This window comes from Triturus cristatus, chromosome 8 (genome assembly GCF_964204655.1).
Source record: "Triturus cristatus chromosome 8, aTriCri1.1, whole genome shotgun sequence".
NCBI classification, from domain to species: Eukaryota; Metazoa; Chordata; class Amphibia; order Caudata; family Salamandridae; genus Triturus; species Triturus cristatus.
In genome coordinates, this window is record NC_140591.1 from 264,393,980 (window position 1) to 264,416,607 (window position 22,628).

Consider the following 22,628-nt stretch of genomic DNA (forward strand, 5'->3'; position numbering starts at 1 on the left):
TAAGTCTATGGAAAGATAGTATCTACAAAGAAAGAAGCGCTATCGGAGGTAAATCTATGAAAAGATAGTATCTTCAAAGAAAGAAGCACTATTGGAGGTAAGTCTATGGAAATATAGTATCTACAAAGAAAGAAGCGCTATCGGAGGTAAGTCTATGAAAAGATAGCATCTACAAAGAAAGAAGCGCTATCGGAGGTCAGTCTATGTAAAGATAGTATCTACAAAGAAAGAAGCGCTATCGGAGGGAAGTCTATGGAAAGATAGTATCTACAAAGAAAGATTCGCTATCGGAGGTAAGTCTATGGAAAGATAGTATCTACAAAGAAAGAAGTGCTATCGGAGGTAAGTCTATGGAAAGATGGTATCTACAAAGAAAGAAGCGCTATCGGAGGTAGGACTATGCAAAGATGGTATCTACAAAGAAAGAATCGCTATCGGAGGTAGTCTATGGAAAGATAGTATCTACAAAGAAAGAAGCACTATCGGAGATAAGTCTATGGAAAGATAGTAGCTACAAAGAAAGAATCGTTATCAGAGGTAGGTCTATGGAAATATGGTATCTACAAAGAAAGAAGCACTTTCGGAGTTAAGTCTATGGAAAGATGGTATCTACAAAGAAAGAAGCGCTATCGGAGGTAGGACTATGCAAAGATGGTATCTACAAAGAAAGAATGGCTATCGGAGGTAGTCTATGGAAAGATAGTATCTACAAAGAAAGAAGCACTTTCGGAGATAAGTCTGTGGAAAGATAATATCTACAAAGAAAGAATCGTTATCAGAGGTAAGTCTGTGGAAAGATGGTAGTCACAAAGGAAGAAGCGCTATCGGGGGTAAGTTACTTGTTCTTCTCCCTAAAAATTAACACCGATGATTACAGGTAGGGTTTTAGGCAAATTGTTTATGGGTATGTCAAAGTATTTGAAAAAAGGTTTTGAATTATAGCCTGAAAAGCGATCTAGATGGGGATACTGAAAGAGAGCATCTGGGTATGTGAGCTAGTGCCGTAAACAAGCATCTTGCACCAGCCTTTATGCAGATAGATTGGTGTACAGCAACTGTACAATGGTGTTAAGTGAAGAAAAATACGGGCATTATACACAGTGACAAAGGCAGCAGTCACATTTATGGTCGGTTCTGAAGAATCTCAAAATGCGCATGTGACATTCTCACTACCACCAATTTACGATGCTTCTATTTTTTCCGTTGTTGAATACGTTGATGAAAACGTATCTAAACAATCGTTCGATAGTGTTACCCGTATATATGTTGTATACATAAATCTATAACATTTTCAGTAATCGAATTGAGCATTATTTTTGTGTATCCTTTAATGTTCCAGAGCTGAGTTGAATCTTCGATACTGTAAATGTCCTTTTGATGTATGCATGTCCTGTCTCTTTGTTGTGTTTGATACGAACCAAGGGCTTCTGGCTGTGTCACATGACGTCATTACTCAGGCTGTGCAGCGTGTTGGAATGAGAACAAACGTGCTGTTTCGGCTTAGCAATTTCAAAATATATTTGCATCAGGACCAAAATAGCAACGTAATCATGGCCCCATTCAATATACCTCAGAGCGTGACTCTCGAGGATGGGAATTTCCTTTCAACTAAAACGCGCCACTCTTTCACTCCGTCCCCTAGACCTAAAAGCGCCTGGCGAAATGCCTTGTTTTGACAGTAAAAGCCTTGGCATTCACGCATGCTCCTTGCAAAATATATCTACTACCTATGGCCGATGTTGGTATTTTTGCATGCGCAGAACATTTGCAATTCAAAGTTTCAGCTGAAATCTCCCCACGGTGCCCCTTTCGGTTGCATTTTTCTGGGTAAAACGGAAATATCATTGGAATTTCGAGGCTTCATGCAGCACGTCTTGGAACTGCGCAGACCGAGTGTTAAAAATAACTTTTTAATCAATTGTTTTCCCAGTAGATGCACTTACGTTTTCTCCATCAAATGCAGTTTTGTGTTTGGAGAGAAGCATATACACCAATTTAGTCTGATTTCCACCTGATTGAGTTCAGAAGAAAACACACGAGGATTGTGCACTGAACTGAAAATAATTGGTAGATCACATAAATGAAAGCAAGTGTAAGATTACACGGGTGTTTTTTAAAATAAAACCCTCTAAATTGCAAGGCCCCTGTACTTTAGGTAGGAGACTTAAAAGCTTTATCAAATCAGTCTCTAGCTATTTAGGATTCCAAGCATGTAATTTAGTTAATCTTGTCTATAATTTACTTCAAATTGAGATTAATAAAGTGGAGCAATCTGTCATCTCCCCCCTGTTCCTGGACAGGTCTGTGATTCCTTGGGAGGTCAGTGGGCTGCAGTGTAGGAGAGCCGACCTCAGTGAAACACGTAGAAATGCCACCAACGTGTCTCGGTTCGTGATCACATTTTAATAGAGGTCTGACTTCATGTTTTTGTCAAATTAGCTTTACGAAGTGATGGAAAGATGCACAGAGGATGGATGAAAGTGGCTCTAGGATAATAAATGATGCTTAAATGTGTGATTTATGCCATGGTTACCTCTGGCATTCATTCATATCAGGTTTTTCTTGCCCCAGTGTTTATTCACACTGGTGGTCTAGCATTACCTTCTCAACCCAGACCTCAATACCTGAGGTTTGTCCAACTTCCCTTTAGTTACTATGGGGCATATGTATCAAGCGATTTTGTATTCGCAAACGCTGCGATTCGCAAGAAAACAGCGTTTGCGAATACAAAATCGCAAAACGCGATGTATGAGCCTTTTTCGCATCGCACAAATAAGGAATCGCTAATTTTGCGATGCCTTAATTTTGCGTAAGCATTTAAGGATCGCAAATTGCGATTCCTTCAAATGCTATATAACAAGCACCCAAGTTGTGCGATTTCTCCTTAAGAAATCGCAAACTACCACCAACTTCAAGTTGGTGGTATTTTGCGAATACTTTCAAAAATGCACTTTTTGGCATTTTTCTAGGTGCCATGTGGCGCACATTCATGCCCTTATGGCATGTATGTGCGCCATATGCGCACACATGCTCATTTCAGGGGTGCATCAAGGTGTCATCATGACACCCTTGCACCTTTGAAATTATTCTGAATTTGCGATTAGCAAATTGCGAATCGCAATTTGAGAATGACTTCCCATTCATTCCTCGCCCATAGGAATGAATGGGAAGGTATTCCTTAATTGCGATTTCGCAATTTGCTAATCGCAATTAAGGAATATTAAGAATTCACAAAATATGTGCGATTTTTTTAAGGCATTCCCGTTTTGCAATTCTCAAATAGTGATTCTCAAAAAATCGCTATTTGAGAATCGCAAATACGGTTTTTAATACATATGCCCCCTATATGATCTAGCCAAATCTAAAGAAATATTTTCTCCCTGTTCTGGCCTACCGCTTAGGTCGTAGGGTTGGGAAATTCCTATTGCCGGATGCCCAGAACAAATTGTTTGAGGTGAAGAACAAGTTCATATTTATTTTTGATCCTCTTCTGGCTCCTCCCACTGGTAAGGCGCATGAAATGGAATGCCACCAGTACAACGTCCTGATTTACCCAAGCAGTGGTGTTTGAGGCCAAAGCCATTGGAAGAGATAGCAAGAAGTGTTGGAACAGGGAAGAGTAATTAGAGTAATAAAGTCAACCAGTAACGCGCCAGGCACTGCCAACAGTGATCATAAATAAAGTGATGTCAGCGAGCAGAGTTGGCATATATATTGGGGACCTGAAGTCATATCGGAGGCAGGACGGATCTTACGCGTAGCTGCACAACACCACCTGATGATGTACGAGGGAATAGCTGCAAATGTTTCTGGACCCAGTCTGGTTCCTGGGGTGTTAGACCTAGCCCTTTTTGCAGGGTTAGCTCCAAACATTTTGCCTTTCTCCTGTATTTTTCTGACCCTCTTTTTGTTGGCTTTAGGCCTCTGAGCACGTTACCACTGCTGATCAGTGCTGAAGTGCACGTGCTCTCTCCTTTAAAACATGGTATGTTTGGTTTACACCTGTTTGGCACATTTAATTTAATTGTAATTTCCTTAAAGGTACGCAAGTGGTAATTCCAGATTTGAAAGCATTAGCGTTGCCATGTTTGGTTTGTTTGGAGTAGTGGTGATAATTCCTGCTTATTGGTGGGGGTGGTGTTTTCACTTTTTTAGAAATACTACTTTTAGAAAGTGTGCAAAAGAAACAATTGATGGACGGAAGGCTAGACAATGCAAACATTCACCCCCAGTCACAAGGATCTGAGTTAAATCCATAATTCTTTTGCACACCACATCACCCCAGTTTGGACCCAGCCATATGCAAATCAGTCTTGACCCTGTTCCTTGTGGGAAAAGTTCAGCCCGAACTGCCAAACCAGGTACTCCCTGGACCGGCAACAAGCATCTTGGGACCAGTTTCAGGGCATCACCCTTCATCAGCCAGGCTAGCTTGAATCCAGTGGTGTAGTGAGCACGGAACCCATGTCTGGGCATACCCTTCCCACTTAGGACGACATATGCAAAAGAAACAATTGATGGACGGAATGCTGGACAATGCAAACATTCATCCCGAGTCACAAGGATCTGAGTTAAATCCATCATTCTTTTGCACACCACACAAACCCAGTTTGGACCTAGCCATATGCAAATCAGTCTTGACCCTGTTCCTTGTGGGAACCGCCCTGCCTGAACTGCCAAGCCAGGTCCTCCATTGACCGGAAACACGCATTCTGGGACCGGTTTCAGGGCATCACCCTTCATCAGCCAGGCTATCTTGAATCCAGTGGTGTAATGAGCACGGGACCCACGTCTGGGCATACCCTTCCCACTTAGGGCTACATATGCAAAAGAAACAATTGATGGACGGAATGCTGAACAATGCAAACATTCACCCCCAGTCACAAGGAGTTAAATTCATCATTCTTTTGCTCACTACCCCAGTTTGGACCCAACCATATGCAAATCAGTCTTGACCCTGTTCCTTGTGGGAGCAGCCCAGCCTGAACTGCCAAGCCAGGTTCTCCCTGGACCGGAAACAAGCATCCTGGGATCGGTTTCAGGGCATCACCCTTCATCAGCCAGGCTAGCTTGAATTCAGTGGTGTAATGAGCAGGGGATACAAAAAATAATACTCCCTCATGACCTATATATTATTACTTATAATTTCAAAATACATTTTAAACATGGGCTATTGAACAAAGAATTCAAAAACATATCCAACTTATTTTTTTACTTTTTTTTATTTTGTTCTGGTATTATTCTTTTTATCATTGTTCATTTACGTTATCAAAATTACATATTTCTATTGTTTGCAACAATCTCTAATACAAAATTATTTTCCTATACACACTCAGGTAGAGAATAAACCCACACATACCACTCCATCAACATTCCATCAACATCCCATACACAACTCTGTATAGCTATCCCAGTTAACACGTTCAGTTGGTTACAGTCTCTATGGCCCTAAACAGGGCTACTGCTAAAATAGAAGGATTTAGAAAGGACTTGGTCAACGCATTTTGGTGGCATAAAGAAACATAAGAGCCACCTTCATCAGGACCCGTCACTTATCACACCAATGGTTCTCAAGACCCTGGGATTTCTGTATATGGGTATAATACTGGGACAAGATACTTCCCAATATTGTGTGAAACAGCACCCACAATGGTACCAAATGCAGGAGTTTGCCTGTGTCCTAACAAAGTAAAACGGAAGGAGGCAGAGGGCAACAATCTTCTTTATGCTGCTTAAATATATAGGGGTAGATCACTACCCATCCGCTAATATGTTAATGTTAATGTTAATGTTATCGTGATTTCTAAAGCGCACTGTTACCCTGGGGTGTCCTGGCGCTATGCGCTACCTATCTAAGAAAGCAGAGGGCCGAGAATTCACGAGAAGAGCCAGGTTTTGAGGCCCTTTCTAAATGGGAGTAATCCAGGGGAGTTCCTGAGATTGATGGGAAGGCTATTCCAGGCCTTAACGGCACAGTGGCAGAAACTTCTGCCGCCCCATCTGAGTTTGTGATAGCGGGGGAGAATAGCGCGTTTGGATGTCAGAGATCTCAGAGTTCTCCCTGGCACATACCACTGGATAGAATGTTTGAGGAATTCAGGGCCGATGCCATTAAGGGCCTTGAAGACTAAACATCCAGTGGTGTAGTGAGCACGGAACCCACGTCTGGGCATACACTTCCCACTTAGGGCAACATATGCAAAAGAAACAATTGATGGACGGAATGCTGGACAACGCAAACATTCACCCCCAGTCACAAGGATCTTCGTTAAATCCATAATTCTTTTGCTCACCACACCACCCCAGTTTGGGGTGAATGTATGACATTGTTCTACATTCTGTCCATCAATTGTTGTTTTTGCATTTGTCACCCCGAGTGGGACGGGTATGCCCAGACATGGGTCCCGTGCTCTTCATGCCACTGGAGTCAAGCTATCCTGGCAGATGAGGAGTGAAACCCCGAAACCGGTCCTAGGATGCTTGTTTCCAGCCCAGGGAGGACCTGGCCTGGCAGTTCGAGCTGGACTGTACCCATAGGGCACAGGGTCAAGACTGATTTGCATATGGCTGGGTACAAACTGGAATGGCATGTTGAGCAAAAAAACGATGGATTTAGGCCCAGATCTCTGTACTGCGGTGAATGTATGACATTGTTCTGCATTCTGACCGTCAATTGTTTTTGCATTTGTCACTCCGAGTGGGACGGGTATGCCCAGACGTGGGTCCAGTGCTCTCCATGCCACTGGAGTCAAGCTATCCTGGCTGATGAGGGGTGAATAGCTGAAACCGGTCCTAGGATGCTTGTTTCCAGTCAAGGGAGGACCAGGCCTGGCAGTTCGGGCTGGACTGCACCCACCCATAGGGCACAGGGTCAAGACTGATTTGCATATGGCTGGGTTAAAACTGGAATGGCATGGTGAGCACAAAAACGATGGATTTAGGCCCAGATCTCTGTACTGGGGTGAATGTATGATATTGTTCTGCATTCTGTCCGTCAATTGTTGTTTGTGCACTTTTAGAAAGTGGGCATTTTTCTCTGCTATGACTATATGTGCTTTGCAGCCTGACTCCAGTTCACGTCTAGGGTGGAGTGACAGCTACACTTTGGCTGTGACAGGGTAGCATCTGCATTCGTCTGCACACTGAATGGTCCTCCTGGGCTGGGAGAGGGAAGCAGGCGCACTTACATTTGTAAAGTCTGTGTTATGACCTCACACAAAGGGCTGATTTACCCTCTGCTGTTCGTTTGGAGTCAGAGCTAAGTTGAAAGGGGGTGTTGTGCACTTCTAAGGTTCTTTTGAAGTTACCTCCACATCATAGACATTTTGAGTACAAGTACAAGACACTGCTTGTGACTTGTAACCAGACGCTGCTGACTCTACATGCTGCACCAAATGACTACTTTACTGCCAGAAAGATCACCACTTGGACTATTCTTGCTCTGTTGTGCTGACCTGCTTAGCTGCTAGAGACTCTACCACTTTGCTAAAGGAACCCAGTGTGCTGGTCAGCTTCCTGCTTGCACCTCGTGCTACCCACGGTTCTCAAGGGACTAGTGGCTGCCCCTCCCTTCTCTTGGGAGATCTGAAAGGATTTCAGTGGTAGCCATGACTGGCTGAGGGAAGGGGAGTCTGGCATCCCCGCTCTCTTGCAATCCGAGCGTGGAGAGCGCTTCATTAGGAATTGATCTTTGCCCCAAAGGGAAGCGCGTGGTGAACGCTGCGCATCTCTCACTTTCCCTTGTGCCAGAAATCAGCACATGCTGAGCGTTGTTGCAATGTGGAATCCAGGATCCTTCCAGAAGAAGGGAACTTAACCCAGGCGTGCTTGCTGTCGACAGAGAGGTTGCTTTGTGCTGAGCACACCTGAGATTCTACCCCGTAGCTCTGGCCGGAGCCCTGTCAGGAATTCCTAGGCGGCCCGCAAAAGCAGCCTATTGCCGCCTTACCTGCCCAGCTGCTCGCTGTGGGTGTGTTCCTGTGAGGAAGGAGTGTGGGGGACCTAACGCTCTGCAGAGGGGTGAATCCTGCAAGGCTGGTGTGTTGTCTTGCACCTTCAACATTGCGCTCCGCTTAGTGAGTGCACCCGCAGTTGGTGGCAGCCCTCCACGACGGGGAAGCCTTCTTTTTGGGAGCTCGTATAGAAACCTGTGTTTTCTCGGGTGCTGACTGGTCCCGCTGGGGCCCGGGTGAGTCAAAGTGTTGAGCCTTGCTCCGTACAGAGTCCCAGAGCCGGAGGGCTTATTCCAAGAACCGTAACTCCCCTAGTGGGAGAGCCTGCAGCGTTAGCAGCTGCCTTGCACTGGTGGGTGCTGGGGACCCAGTGAGGTCTCCCTGTGAAGCCCCTCTGTGGGGACTGACCCCGTGTTTGCCCATGGTTTGGGGGCATTTGTCCTGCATTCTTGATGGTAAATCCTCTGGAGAGGATAATGGGAATGATGTGGGGCTTTGTTTACAATCAAGGTGCTCCAGGCATTACCATATACTGGGTAAGGAGTGCAGGTGTTCCTTTACTCTACGTTAATAATCTGAGATTACTGTTTAACACCTAACAGGGTCGCTTTACCCTACAGCTTGATGGTGAGATTGTCTGTATTAATGTGTATATTGTGATATTTTGGTGCATCTAACTACTGCATTTGGGGCCCTGATGTGATGATGTATGTCGTGTTCATGCCTTATACTGACAGGATAACAAATTCTATTTTAGGGGCTGCATAATATGTATAATAATGTTTTCTTCATTGATGTTTTGCAACATAACAGCCGTTCTTTGATTACACTCATTGTGATGTTTTTGACAGTTGCTTAGTTGGCAAAGTAATCACTGATTTATGTCATCTTAGTCTATGATTTATGTATAATATATTTTATATTTTTATATAATACTGTGTGGAGTCTCTTTTGTGGTGTATTTATTGTGTTACTGATGTGAGTGTGTTGCGCAAACACTTTACATATTGCCTCTGGGATAAGCCTGACTGCTCTTGCCAAGCTACCAAAGGGGTGAGCAGGGTTATCTTTGGTGTTTCCCTTACTTGCCTTGACTAGAGAGGTGGGTTCTGCCTGTCTTAGGTGCATAGAACCTCTGTTTCTAACATGGGGGAAATTGACAAGGTGAGGAATCTTTAATGAGATTGAGTCTCAACAAGAAAAAGCGTTTCCGAACGTAAGTAATGTTTTCATCTGTTGAGCAGCCTGGAAAGGACTCCTGTAAGGAGAACCACCTCAGACAGCTTCTGTAGTTCTAGAGAGGAGATAGGCATCTACTATCTGATATTTGGTGTATAAAAATGGGACCTCACTACCCCACTTGTTCCAATTCTGAGTCCTCTTGGTCAAGGAAGGGCATGCTTCGCAGAGTACTTAGAAGACTTATTTCAATTTGTGTTGGTGTCTCCATGACAGCCAGTCTCCTGTAGGTGATGGGCCATTACTTTAGTCTGTATTCCTGGATGTAGGAGGTGTTTACCCCTTCTGAAGAGCCTAGAAGATGTTCTGCCAGCTTACAGAGAGGAGCTTGCAACCCCACAGGAGTGAGGTGCAGCATGCCCCAGGTGCCTGTGGAGCACCTAGAAGAGAGGGACTGAGGGGAGTGATTTGTGGAACTCTATGTTAGCAGGAACCACACTCATTGTGACTACAATTGCAGAGGCCCAGTTGAATCTGTGATTGTGTTGAACCCGGTGTGTGCAGTCCGCTGGTGTCAGAGGAAAAGTCAGCCTGTGTATGGCCATACATGCTCAAGTTAATTGGCCTTTGTTTGACCACTACTGATGAACATTGCCACCAGCCTGACTAGTGCTATCAGCCATGCATGGCCTAGCTTCTCTCCTATAGTGCCTAGAAACACTAAATCGAGTTCTGTTTTCCTAGAGTGTAGTATTTTGTTGTAGTGTGTTCCAAAGTCCTATTCTTTCTTATAAAGATAAGGACTGGACATTCACTTAATGTGTTGACTGCTACGCTGGAGCACACCCACACCACTTCCCTGAGAAACCTGTAACTATGCCATTGCTACCACTGATGTTAAAGGATTCTAGTTGGCCAAGTCTACAGAGCCATAGTAAGGTGGACTCTGGGACCTCACAGGCAAATAACCTCAACCCCTGCGATTGAGGCCCAGTAGCTCCTGCTTGCCAAGTGGCCCACAAAACAGGTTCTTACGGGCGTTTGTTTGGGGGATCTGTCTAACAGCTGAAAAGTTTTAGAGAAAATGAGAAATGTGATGTAATCTTGTTTAAAATATAGATAAAGAAATGTTAAAAATGAATTTCCCTCCATTTTCTTATTTATCAGTGTAGGAAAGTCACCCTTTTTGCCCTGATCAACCCCATTTGTTGACTGATACTTGTGGTTACTGACTTTGAAAGTGCCCAGGGCCAGTGCGCTGTCTTTAATAGGTATATGGTTATTGGTGTATTTACAACTGGTTCAGAAACCCTACCAGTAAGTTCCTAGTAGAAGGTAGTGCTTGTATGTTTAGAGACCCCAGTGGACTTATTGCACTTAAGTGTGCACTACTGTGGTGTCTGGTGTCGTTTTAAAGCCAGCCCTGCAGGCTGGTTTTAAAAAAAATGGTTCCAAATTCGACTTTGGAGTTAAAAGTACTTCCAAAGTCCAAAACTACCTTTTTATTACATATAAGTCACCCCCTAAGGTCTGCCCTAGGTGCCCCAAGAGTAGGGTGCATTGTTATAAAAAGCAGGGACATTATACAATATGTTTTCTTTGCCCTGGTGAGGGGAAACAGCCAAAGTCGTTTTTCCACTTTTTAGTGCTGCTAACTCCATAGGCTAACATGGGAAGGCTTTATGAAACTTTTATAAAGTCTAACTTTTGACAGGAGTGATTTGGCGACCTAATTCACAGTATCAACATAATAGTTACACTAAATTCAACAACTTGCAAAGGTCGGATTTATCATAACTATTACAGGAAAGTAGTTTTATAACTTGCTTTCCTGAAGTTATCTAGAACAGCACTCTAGCAGCCTCTTCTGATTGTCCAGCCTTTGACAGCCTGAGCCAAGCTGCTCCCTTATTAAGTGTGAAGAGGCCTGGAGCTGAAACAATGCAGCCATCTGGTGGGAGGAGATCTGCTGCTTGCAGATGCCAGGACAGGAAAGGGTTTGGAGAGATAAACAGGTCTTCAAAGGGAGAAGCCCACACAGCAAAGGAACCAGGCCCACCCCCACTTCCTTGATTCTCAGCCAGATGGTATCCCCTCTAATTAGATTTGGAGAGGAGCTGTAAGGGGACTGTAGGAAAAATGTAGCTACACCTGTGGGTTGGGGTAGTCAGACCTGAACTCCAATGAGAGACTTTTTCCATTTTGATTTTTCCTGAGATATGCATTCTGGGACAACAATATGCCACACTTCCTAGGAAGTTGTCTTGGCAGAGGGTGGCAACCCAATTGGTTGGGGTGTCTCTCCCCTCTTGCCTGGCCAGAATAGAGAATCAATATGGAAGATCTGCAAGAGCACCTCAGATCCCAGCCTGAAAACTTCTGGAGAAGAAGGACTGCCCTGCTGGGCCTTTGGATTGACAAGAGAGTATTGCACTCAGAAGGACTGCACTTGCTGCACTCTCAAAGCTTGACAACAAGAGGTCTTTGCCTGTTTTAAAAGATAAAGGAGTGGGCCTCCTGATCAGCAACGGGTAGAAAGTTGCTGGAAGAACCTACCTGTACATCCACAACAAGGACAACTCCAGCTGACCAGCTTCACCTGGATTTTACTTGGATTGATCACGTGCATTGTGGGAGTTGGAGTCCTAGACCCCAGGAGGAAAACCAGAGCGTCTGAACCCTTGTTGATGTTGTAGACCCTTTCAGACTCTCAAGGAACCTTTCAGAAAAAGAACTGAAAGTTTGGGAACTTTTTGCCAACTTTTGTTGTTTGTTTGTTTTTAGCAATGTTGAACTGCGACTCGGCCTGACTGTACAGGTTTGCTCTGCTGAATGCTCCGGAGCTCCTCGTCGTGGACAACAAACATCCAGGAGTCACCGAGACTTCACGTTGCAGCAGGCCAACGTCGTCGAATTGAAACCAGGATCCGAGGACCTGTTCGCTCGCTTCCAAAAGTAAAGCTCCAAGAAAGTGTCTAAGTCAGAAGATAAAAACTTGATCGGACCCTACCGCTCATTGTATCCGACCCATGCTTCATCGTGGTCGGCCTGAAACTTTGACTTTGGCCTGGTCCAGCGCGTCCAGATTGCTGCGCTGGTACTTTTTAGGCACTAGAAAGCACATTTTTGCATTTCAACTTTCAAAATTCATATCTCCAGTTCCCTACATTGGATCTTTGTTATTTTGGTGTCATTTTAAAGATAAAAATATTCTCTATTGGTATAAATGAGTGTTGAACTTTTATTGTGTTATATCTTTTACTTAGTTTCCATTTTGGTGATATTAAATGCTTCACACACCTGTCTCCTAAGTAAAGCCTGACTACTCATCAGCCAAGCTACCAACGGTTGAGCAAGGATTAATTTATTGAGACTTGACTGGACGTTATTTGTGATTGTGGTGTTATTACTAGCTATAGGTACCTACCCACACCTACTAATAAACCACCTTCCAGCGATCTGCTTTTGAGAAGCCCCTAATGCAATGGCAACCCGCAGACTGCAAATCCAATACTCTTCACAGCCACCATTTGCATACCCTGGTTTTCAAGAGACTGTAAACTTGTCTTCCCATCTTTTGATGGGATTCCAAAAGCAGCATTGTTTTATTTTCGAGATCCAAAACTGCACCCAGTTCCAATGCCTACTCGCCTACCTTTACAATTTAGGTCCAGTGATATCAGAAAAATAGGCCTCTTTTTTTGTTTAATTTTTCATTTAAGAATGTGAATGTTCATATACATTATTTTGGATGTCAGTACTGAACATGATAACATGATCACTGAAATAAAGGCAGACGCATGTCTGGTCATAATTAATGTTGATGCATCTGTCATATCTTTATTGTGAACAGGAAATGCTAGCCCGAACTGCCAAGTCAGGTCCTCCCTGGACCGGAAACAAGCATCCTAGGACCGGTTTCGGGGTTTCACCCCTCTTCAGCCAGGATAGCTTGATTCCAGTGGCACAGTGAGCCCGGGACCCACGTCTGGGCATACCCGGTGCACTTAGAGCGAGAAAGCAAAAGACACACAATTGATGGACGGAATGCAGAACAAATCAAAACATTCACACCCAATGCACTACAAAGACACTGTCTAGAAGCTTCTGCCACCTTCCAGAACCAGATAAAAAAAGGACCTCAGGAACCCCCTCTTCAGTGTAGTTCTGGACCTGTGGATACTGTGCCAGGAAGAAGGACCTCTGTGCTGCTGAAGGACTGACACTCTGCTGGACTCCTGCTTTGGTGTGCTGTCCTGCTGCCCTCTTGCCTGGGTGAGAAGGATTGGACCTGCGTCTCCAAGGGCTAGTTCGCTGGCCTCCTGATCTGAAGCCACAGGGACAGAACCGTTGCATTTCTGTTGCTGTGGGGATTGGACCCGTCACAAAGACTTGCATCGCCACCTCAGCACGCATTGCCTTCGGAACCACCACTGCGCAATGCATCCTCAGCGCAGGCACCTCTCATCTCTTCTGATGGCAGCCTCGACGATGACGCAGGACTCTGCATTGCAGCCCTACAGCTGTTCAGAAACGACAGATCGCCCCAACTGCACACCGCATCCCTGATGTGGATGTATTTTTGTAAGTCCCGTTGATGGGATCCTCGACGTCAACACAATAAGACCTTGCACCATCTCAGAACCGACGCATCGCCTTGGTAGTGCACTGCATCTTCGACGCGGATCCATGCAAAGCTCCACAAACCAGGGTTTAAGGTACACTGTTCAGCGGGCCTAACTGAGTCCCTGTAGTCAGCCCGCGCTTCATTGCAGTTGGCCTGAACTTGTGACTTTGTCCCGATCCGGCGTGACCAGATATCCCCACATGGCATTTCACGTCTTTTGACACTGTTTTCTCTAAAAACCTTAAAATTCAATATCTCCGGTTCTACTAACTGGATTTTTGTCATTTTGCTCTTGTTTTATTTATCAGAAACGAATCAGTTTTTCAAACTCTGTTGTGGGCTTCTTTTGTGGTGTGTTTTCACTGTATTATCTTTTGAAGTGTTGCACAAATACTTTACACATTGCCTCTAAGTCAAGCTTAGCTGCTCTGTGCCAGGGCGGTGAGCACAGATCAATTTCCGGTTTGCTTGTGCCTTACCCTGACAAGGATTGTGGTTGCTGCTTGACCAGGACTCACACCCCAGTCAACCAACAACCCATTTTCTGACACAGGGACTTGTGGTTGATGGAGGACATTAATGGGAAGAGGACCGCGACGTTCTCCAACTGTAGTTTTATTGATGTGAAAGTCAACTATTTCATCATACTCGTCTAGTAGATGAAACATAAATGTGTGTGTAATCCTTCGGTATCAAGCAGCTTATTTCAGTACGTCCTTACAACTGAAATGGTTGTGATCGATTTTCCAAAAAGACTTAAAAAAATTCAAACATGAAAGGACTGCAAAGGTGGAACAAGCCTGTATGCGTTGCGGGCTTGCACCCATTAAACAAAAGGTTATATTGGACTCTTTTTTCCAAGAGGCAGTTCACAAGGAGAAAGGAGTGGAGTTCATAAACGTTCACGCGCTGTGATTTCGTTACTTGCTTGTAATAGGAAAGTACAAGCAAGATGTGACGTAGTTTTCTTATTATTAATGAAATCTGATAAGAGGAGTGTGTAGTAAGAAAATACTGTGTGCCCATTCACAGTTAGAGTACAAACATCCACTTACTTTAAATAAAATAAAAAAAATGGTAGGCTTTTATAGTAATATTCTAGAATGCCATATCTTGTACCCAAAAATAAAATACACTTTTTATCTGTTTGGCAGGAAACCATGCTGGATGACCGACATCATGTTGCAATTGCCATTGAAAAGCCATATGGTTTTGGGGAGAAGCATTCTCATGTAAGAAATGCAAACTTTCTTTTTTTTTAACTTGTAAAGCATGACTTGCATGTACCACTGATGACTTTCAAGATAATGAAAAAGATTTTCACTCGTAAATTATTGATCATAGCAGGTGGTAGAATATGAAACAAAAGTGTGCTGTTAATTAGGGAGCCCACTCTGTTCCTTTGCAGTTTATTCACATTCACATTGACATTTAGGGGGCTGATTTAATTATTAGGAGAGTTATTACTGTCACCATAGCGGAGTACTTTATTCCCGCCATGGCGAGGGTACTTCGCCCGCCGTACTTTGAAATGTCTGCTGCCCCTGCAGACATCTTTAGCATTCCCAGGAACCGCTGTGACAGCTTTTCCTGGAAATGCATTGTTAAATTTGACATACAGCTCTGTCAACATGGCTTTCACATTTCTTTTATTTTCAGAAAGAAAATCCCTAAGGGAGATTTTCTTTTTGAAAATGAAAAGAACTTTGATCCCTTCGGCATGGGATAATTTTCTCATGCCTTAGGGTCCTTTAAATATTTTCACTGCCCCTTACTGCCATATATTTTTATGAGAATGACGGGCAGTGAAAACTGGCCATGTATCTGCCCAATTGAAATATGATGCTGGGCACATGGCCAAAAGTCTGACGGCTGTCACTCCATCAGGTTGTCAGAGGTGTATGTAGGGGGAAGAGACAGACAAGTCTTTACCACCTGTCTATTGAAGGTCCGCCCGACTATAAGTGAGGCGGGTGGACCTTCAGGTTGGTGGAAAGGGTACTCCATGGCGACAAAGTAACCTTTCCTCAACTTTTAAATCAAGCCCTTAGTTTGTTCACCAAGTTTTTATGCATATTGGATACTTTTAAAGAGTTCCACCCTACTGCTTCCTTGCTGTGCCAATGGCCTTGGGTCCAATTTTAGTGGCTGGTGCCCATGAAATGTGGTGTTCCTAAGCAGTGGGGGATGGTCACATTTGAAAATGTTGGGCATAAAAGTTAGGGATGAGTTTTAAGTAGCGAGGAACCACTGCATTTTCTTTTGCTTTTGCCTTGTCATAATTTTGAAAACTGTCTACCTACATGATTGGGGGGTCCCATCACACCCATTTGCAAAGAATCACAATTACAACTCAAATACGTGACCACTGCCATGTGCCCTCTGCAGAGAGGCAATGATTGGATGGCCATGTATTCTGGACACCTTTTGACCCACTGACAGACCCTGTGAGAAACTTGCAATGCCTTCAACCAGAGCTCTCAATCATGTAAAACAGTGCTGTCACTCAGTTCAATCTATGCACTGGAAAAGAGCAATGTGCCACATGAAAAAGTACAGCATCAACACCCTAGAAGCAGCTAACATTATTCCACGTTATCCTGTTTATCAAATTGACACCTGTGCAAAACTGAATGACAAAGCTAACCGGAGACTGCTGATGCCTAGCTGTGGTCCAAAGTCACCCTCAGACGCTCACGCTGCGACCTCGAAGAAGATCGACATGGCCAAGTGAAGATGAATGCAAAATAAATGCGCCTGTCTGCATTTCACTCCAAAGTCATGGTGCAGCATCTGTGACTACTAGGTAGGTGGGCACTGCAGTACAGAAGGTCACAGGGCCTGTTGTGTTCTTTCTGCCCAGGAACCACACAGGAACCAGGTAAGGGTTTGGTTGCCCTTTATTTAGTATTATTGCTTCCCTGCCCATATGCACGTCTGTCCTCGTGCCCTTCTCATTCCAACTGCTCTGTCCACCCCTTGACCGGAAGTGGTGTCCAGTTGCCTTCCTGCCTTGTTGTGTCCGGTGCAGGGTCCTAGTGCCCTTCACCCAGGCCACTACATCTCCCCCCTTTGTCACAAAGAAATGATGAGAGCAGAGAGAGAGAGAGAGAAAAGGTGTAGAGATAGTGAGAAGAAAGAAGATATAGCTCAGAACAATAAATGATACGTATGCATCCCCATCACTGTATTTCTTCAATAAGTCTTTTCGGCCTTCTGCTCACTCTTTTCGGACAAGTCTCTTCCTGTAATTCTTCGGCTCGCTCTTCATCCTTGTCCATTCCCTTTCCGTTGTAATCCATCGCTTCATCTCCTCCGGTCGAAGTATCTTGGCCGTCTTCATTCATGCTCTTCAGTCCTTTGAAATTAGAACTGTTCCGGGTTATTCGGTGATGTTCTGATGCAGCCGTAATCATTGGCCCCTTCATGTTTATGATCGTTAGCGGTTCCTTTGAGAAGAGGCTGTTGGACTTTCTTTGCTGTCGCTGATGCACTACCACTGCGTCTCCTTCTTTGAGGTGTGACATGATGCCTTGCATCTGCATATGCTTTCATCTTTTCTTTGGCTTCCTTGTCTTTAGCTGCAAAGCTGCTGTGCTCTGGTGACGCCTTTGCTTCTATCTGGGGTAGCCTTGTCCTGCTTGTTCTCCCCAGTACCAACTCAGCGGGGCATCTTTCCGTGGAGCTGTGTGGTGTGTTTCTATAGTCTTGTAGAACCTGACATAGTGCTTGTCCGATGGAGATCTGCGCCAGCTTCGCTGGTTGGACAGCTTTCTTGATGTTCCCTATGAACCGCCCCAACATGCCGTTCGCTTGTGGCCACAGCGGTGTTATCTTTCGGTAATGAATGCCCAAGTAGGACATGAACTTTCGGAACTCTTCTCCTGAGAACGGAGGACCATTGTCTGTCTTTAGGGGTTCTGGGGAGCCCCAGGCCGCAAATATGTAATCCATGATAGGTAGCGTCGCTGTTGCCGACGTTGATGATACGTGTCGCACTATGGGGAATCGTGAGTACTCGTCAATGATCACGAGCAGGTAGTTACCCGTGTCTAGTGGCCCAAAGAAGTCAGCTGCCAACGTTGTCCACACCGCCCTTGGGAGTTCTGACATTTGTAGCGGTTCGGGTTTGGCTGGCTGTCCTGTTGTTTGACAGGTGTGACACGTCACGGTGGTGTCTTCCACCATTCTATCCAGGCCAGGGAACCATACTTTTTCCCTTAGCAGTTTTTTGTTGCCACCATTCCGCGGTGTGACTCGTGTGCCACATTGACAGTCTGTCTCCTTAGTGAACTTGGTATCACTATCTTTGTTCCTCGCATCATTATTCCTGTTTCTGTCTCCGACAGTTCTTCATGTATTTTTATTAGTGCCAGCATTTCCTCCTTGTTTACTTCTTCTCCCCAGGTGCAGTTGTTGTTGATGTGTCTCCATCTCTGCATTCTTGTTGTTTCTGTGGCCAGCCGCACGGTGGCATCTTTCGCGGTCTCTTGCTCTAGTTCCACTAACGTTATTGGCGACGGAGTGTTTTGCTTGAGTACAAAATTGAGATATTCCTCAGCCATTGATGCTGTCTCTTGTGACTGGTAGAGGGTGTCTCGACATGTAGTCAGCCGGGTTATGTTCCTTTCCTGGCTTGTGCACAGTTTTGAAGTCATAGTCCATCAACCTTATGGCCCAGCGCTCAATGCGTGGCGGCATTTTCGCTGATGGATTGCCATATATTGTCACCAGAGCCTGATGATCTGTGATGATGGTGATCGACTTCCCGTAGATGAACATGTGATAGTGTTCACACGCCCATACCACTGCTGGGCTTTCTTTTTCTGGTTGAGAGTATGCCTTTTCAATGTCAGACAAGCTTTTGCTTGCATACACAACAATCCTTCTTGGTAAATCTCTCCCCGGCAGGTGCTGTGCTAGTATGGCTCCTAGTCCCACTGGGCTGGCATCTACCGTCAGCTCAGTGCATAGGAAAGGGTCAAAATAGGCAAGGTGATCTACAGTCATGACGGCCTCTCTGATGGCTTCAAATGCCCAGCTGCATTCCTGTGACCAGAAGAAATTCTGACCTTGCTTTGTTAACTTTCGGAGCGGTGTGCTCATTGTGACGAAATCCTTGATGTAGAGAGCACAGTAGCTGGCAAGCCCTAGAAATGACCTCACTTCTGCGACATCCTTGGGAGGACTTGTCTTTTTCAGTGTCTTTACTTTGCTGGGATCTGGCCTCATCCCTTTCTTTGAGAAAATGTGTCTGAAGAATACCAATTCACTTCTCTCCAGTTCGCACTTGTCTGCGTTCAATGTTAATCCCGCTCGTTCCAGCTGTAGGCATACTTGATGCAGGGCCCGATCATGTTCCTCATCTGACCGCACGAATACTAGAATGTCATCACTATAGTTTAGGCTGTTCTTCACCGGCCTTATCACTTGCCTTATGGTCTCTTGAATTATCTCTGCAGCCGATGAAATGCCATAGCTCAGTCTCTTGTAGCGAAACAGGCCCATGTGTGTCGAGAATGTTGTAATGTATCTTGACTGTTGGTCCAGCTCTAGTTGGTGGTACCCTTTGCACAAGTCTAACTTGGAAAATTTACAGGCTCCCGTGAGACAGCTGATCATCTCGTTTAGATGTGGCCCCGGGTGGCGTTTTCGCTCGATTGCTGTATTCGGTACCCTCATGTCCACACATATGCGGATCTTGGAGGTGTTCTTTTTCGGGACTGCCACTATTGGAGACACCCATGGCGTCTGCCTTTCTGCAGGCTCAATGATGTCCTGGGCCATTAAGCTTTGAATTTCTTATTCTACTTGTGGTTGTAGGTGTATTGGTACTCGCCGATGATGTTGTGCTATCGACTTGATTGCCTCTTTGATGTGCAACGTTATTTGTTTCCCTTTTAGTTTTCCTAGGCCCTGCAGGAGGGACGGATGTTCCTGTAGAATGTTCCTTTTTTCCGACATGTGGTATGTCATCGCCAGTAGACCCATCACCTGCGCCGTGACATTGCTTAGTAGGCACGGTGCTGGGATGTCACCTCTCAGCACATGTACCTCTTCTTGGCAGGACCTGTCCTTATATTAAACTCTCTGTGAACTTCCCCATGTTCTCTACCGGCTTCATGGAGCCCCACGTGAACACATCAACAGTGGACGGTGATAGCAGCGGCCTCTCTTTCATTTTCTCATACTCCGACATGCACATGATGTTGCAGGTGGCCCCGCTGTCAAGCATGAACCGTGTACTATGTCGCCCTACTTCAATGTCCACGGTTGCAGTTTTCTTTATTTGATGCTTCTCCATGAGGTGAATGTGCTCTGGTCCCCGGTCTGCCTTGGGGGCATCGGACATTAGATACAGTTGTGCCACGCTCACAGGTGCTGCTGTTTCTTCCGACTCATCAGAGGAACTGCGATTCGCTGTTTCCATGTGTCTGGCATACCGGCTGGTGGTACTGGTGGTCATCTGTGGTCTCGCCGCTCTGCCCTGCTCGCTTCTGAACTGCCTGCTCATGCAGGCGCTTGCGAAGTGATTGTCCCTGTTGCATTTCCTGCATCTCTGGCCCATCGCCGGGCACGCATTGACATGCGGAAAGTCGAGTCAGCACCTATAGCACGTTTGTTCATTCTTCTTTGCTGGCGAGGCCACCGGGTATTCTTTCTTCTTGACGTTTCCCGTGACGCAATTCACCTGTCCCACTCTTTTCTCCTTCTCCAGCTCCATCTCTTTGGCATGCGCTGTTGCTCTCGCTTCCGTGCGAGCCATGGTCAATATCTTTTCCAGCGTCGTTGGGTCCTAGTGCCCTTCACCCAGGCCACTAGCGGGCCTGCAGCAGGAGCATCCTGAGAGGAGGAGAGGGCGGGTGTCCCAGCAGAACAGCAGTAGGAAATGGTCTGTAAATGCCTCCTGTTGCTTGAAAACAGGCATTTGAGGAGGCATTCATCCGTTCTAGGAAAGTAGTGAATTCAAACCAGGCCCCACTTCTGCAAGAACACAGGGTTGAAGGCTTTGAAAATACAGCCCCTACAGCCTGCCAATGGAGCTCGTGTTTCCCTCACATTCATAGGGTAATTGTCCTCTCTTCCAGCTCCCTTGTGTACAGTGACTGCGCCAACACTCTCGTCCTCCCGTAGGATCTTTAACTCGACTGGGGAACCTAGCATTTCTCTCACTGTTTGCCCCCCACAGGTCATTGCCTTCTAGGTAAAGCCCCCGACTCCCCAATCCCTGTGCTCTTCTGATGAAGATCTCAGTCTGCTCCTTGCCAGCAGCCCTCCATTCCCTGCACGGGTGAGGTCAGGGAGCTCTGCTCACCTATTGATTGAAGTTTCTGTTTAACCAGCTTTGACATTGTGGGTGGCTGGTCCGAAGGGAAGGGGGAAATTGGAAATGGCAGGAACATTCAAATTTCTTGAACCTTTGCTCATGGAAATTTTTTAAGCACTTATTCTGTGTGCTGGGGCCTGCAAATAAGAGGTGACTTGAACGGCAGCCTAACTCCACATAGCCTTGTGTCTGTTATCAGTAAGGGAACGTGTTCACAATAAAACGTTGTCAGATGCCGGGCACCATTTTTTTAGGGCAGTTTTATATGGTAAGGACTCGACCAGAATAGTGATTTATATGAGCACCAATTACATTTCACAAGGTAATATTCATTTTTTACCAGCACAGGGAAGTTAAATGATTTTCCCAGAAGCACAGGATGCTGCACGATGCCGGGAGTCGAACCTGGATCCCCAGTGCCAAAGGGAGCAGCTATTTTTATAAATGACCTGCGGCTGCAATGTGGGCCTTTTAAATACTGTGCATGGAGGTTTTAACAATAGATTAGGAGCATTGAGTCCCCCTGCCTCCCTGGTCCTAATGAGAAATGAAAGCTACACCGCCTCCTCTCCCCTCCACTTTGTACACGGTCCTGAGTCGCCCTGCTCTTCTACGGTGTACACTAGAGGTATCCCTGGTTTACCAGCTGGGTTTAGGGTATGCACGCCTATATGGTTTCATTAGACGCTTGCAAGCAGGGTGACAAGGGTGTCCTATCCTATCCGTATCTGTGGAATAGGCAGGATGGCAAAATTCATTTAGAAAAGAAAAAACTCTTAAGGCGCATATTGCACGGTTCATCTAGGGCATCTGTTAGCAGTAGCGGCGCTCTTAAAACTTAAACCACAACCACTGCATTAAAAAAAAAATCCTGGCCCACTCCAGGATTTGGGGCTGCGGGACACCGCATGGTACAGAGGGAAGTTAGCTTTTTTTATTCAGACCAACACACATGCCACCTGCAGTGTGCAACTTCACTCCATGAGTCTCCAGGCAGTGCAACTGGAACTCTGGAGCAGAATGGCCTCTCACACTAAATGCAGCGCAGGAAGCAGACACCTCGATTCTGCACAGTGTGTCTTCAAAAGTCATGATGATAAACTGCACAGACCCGATTTCTCTGCTTCCTGCTGCCTGCAACCTCTACCCCACCCCTTCCCAACTCGTCACAGGGTGGGGTCGGTGGGACCCCACCCTGTGACGAGTTGGGAAAGGGAGGGGTGACCATGCACTCCACTTCCTGATTGAAGTGAACCCTCTGATCTGCAGGGCTTCAGCCTGAAGCCCCTTGGGCTGGCTACCTCCATTTTATCAGGTGATGGAGACTGGTCTTTGAGGCTATGTCTCTGCCGAGCAGATGACCTCACAGGCCTCAGGGCTGTGAGATCGTTCGCTCGGCAAATACTCTAGACCAGGCTTCTCCAGCGAGTAGCTCGTGAGCTTCTGGTAGCTCTCCAGCTACCTTGAAGTAACTCTTCTGTGTGTAGTCCAGCCCACTAAATAGGAAATATTTGCATTATTGAATATGTATACTAAAATTCAA

General features: G+C 45.5%; 1 protein-coding gene across 8 annotated transcripts in view; it reads left to right on the plus strand.

Annotated features, from left to right (window-relative positions):
• AASDHPPT (aminoadipate-semialdehyde dehydrogenase-phosphopantetheinyl transferase) overlaps positions 1-22,628 on the plus strand; it is a 301,142-nt gene that overhangs the window by 153,192 nt on the left and 125,322 nt on the right. For all 8 annotated transcript variants that reach the window (XR_014967670.1, XR_014967671.1, XR_014967669.1 and 5 more), the window contains exon 5: positions 14,913-14,990. Coding sequence is in view for 5 of the 8 variants with exons in the window: in XM_085621482.1 (XP_085477608.1) it covers positions 14,913-14,990 (78 nt within the window). In the remaining 3 variants the exon portion in view is untranslated. The remainder of the gene's footprint in view (positions 1-14,912; positions 14,991-22,628) is intronic.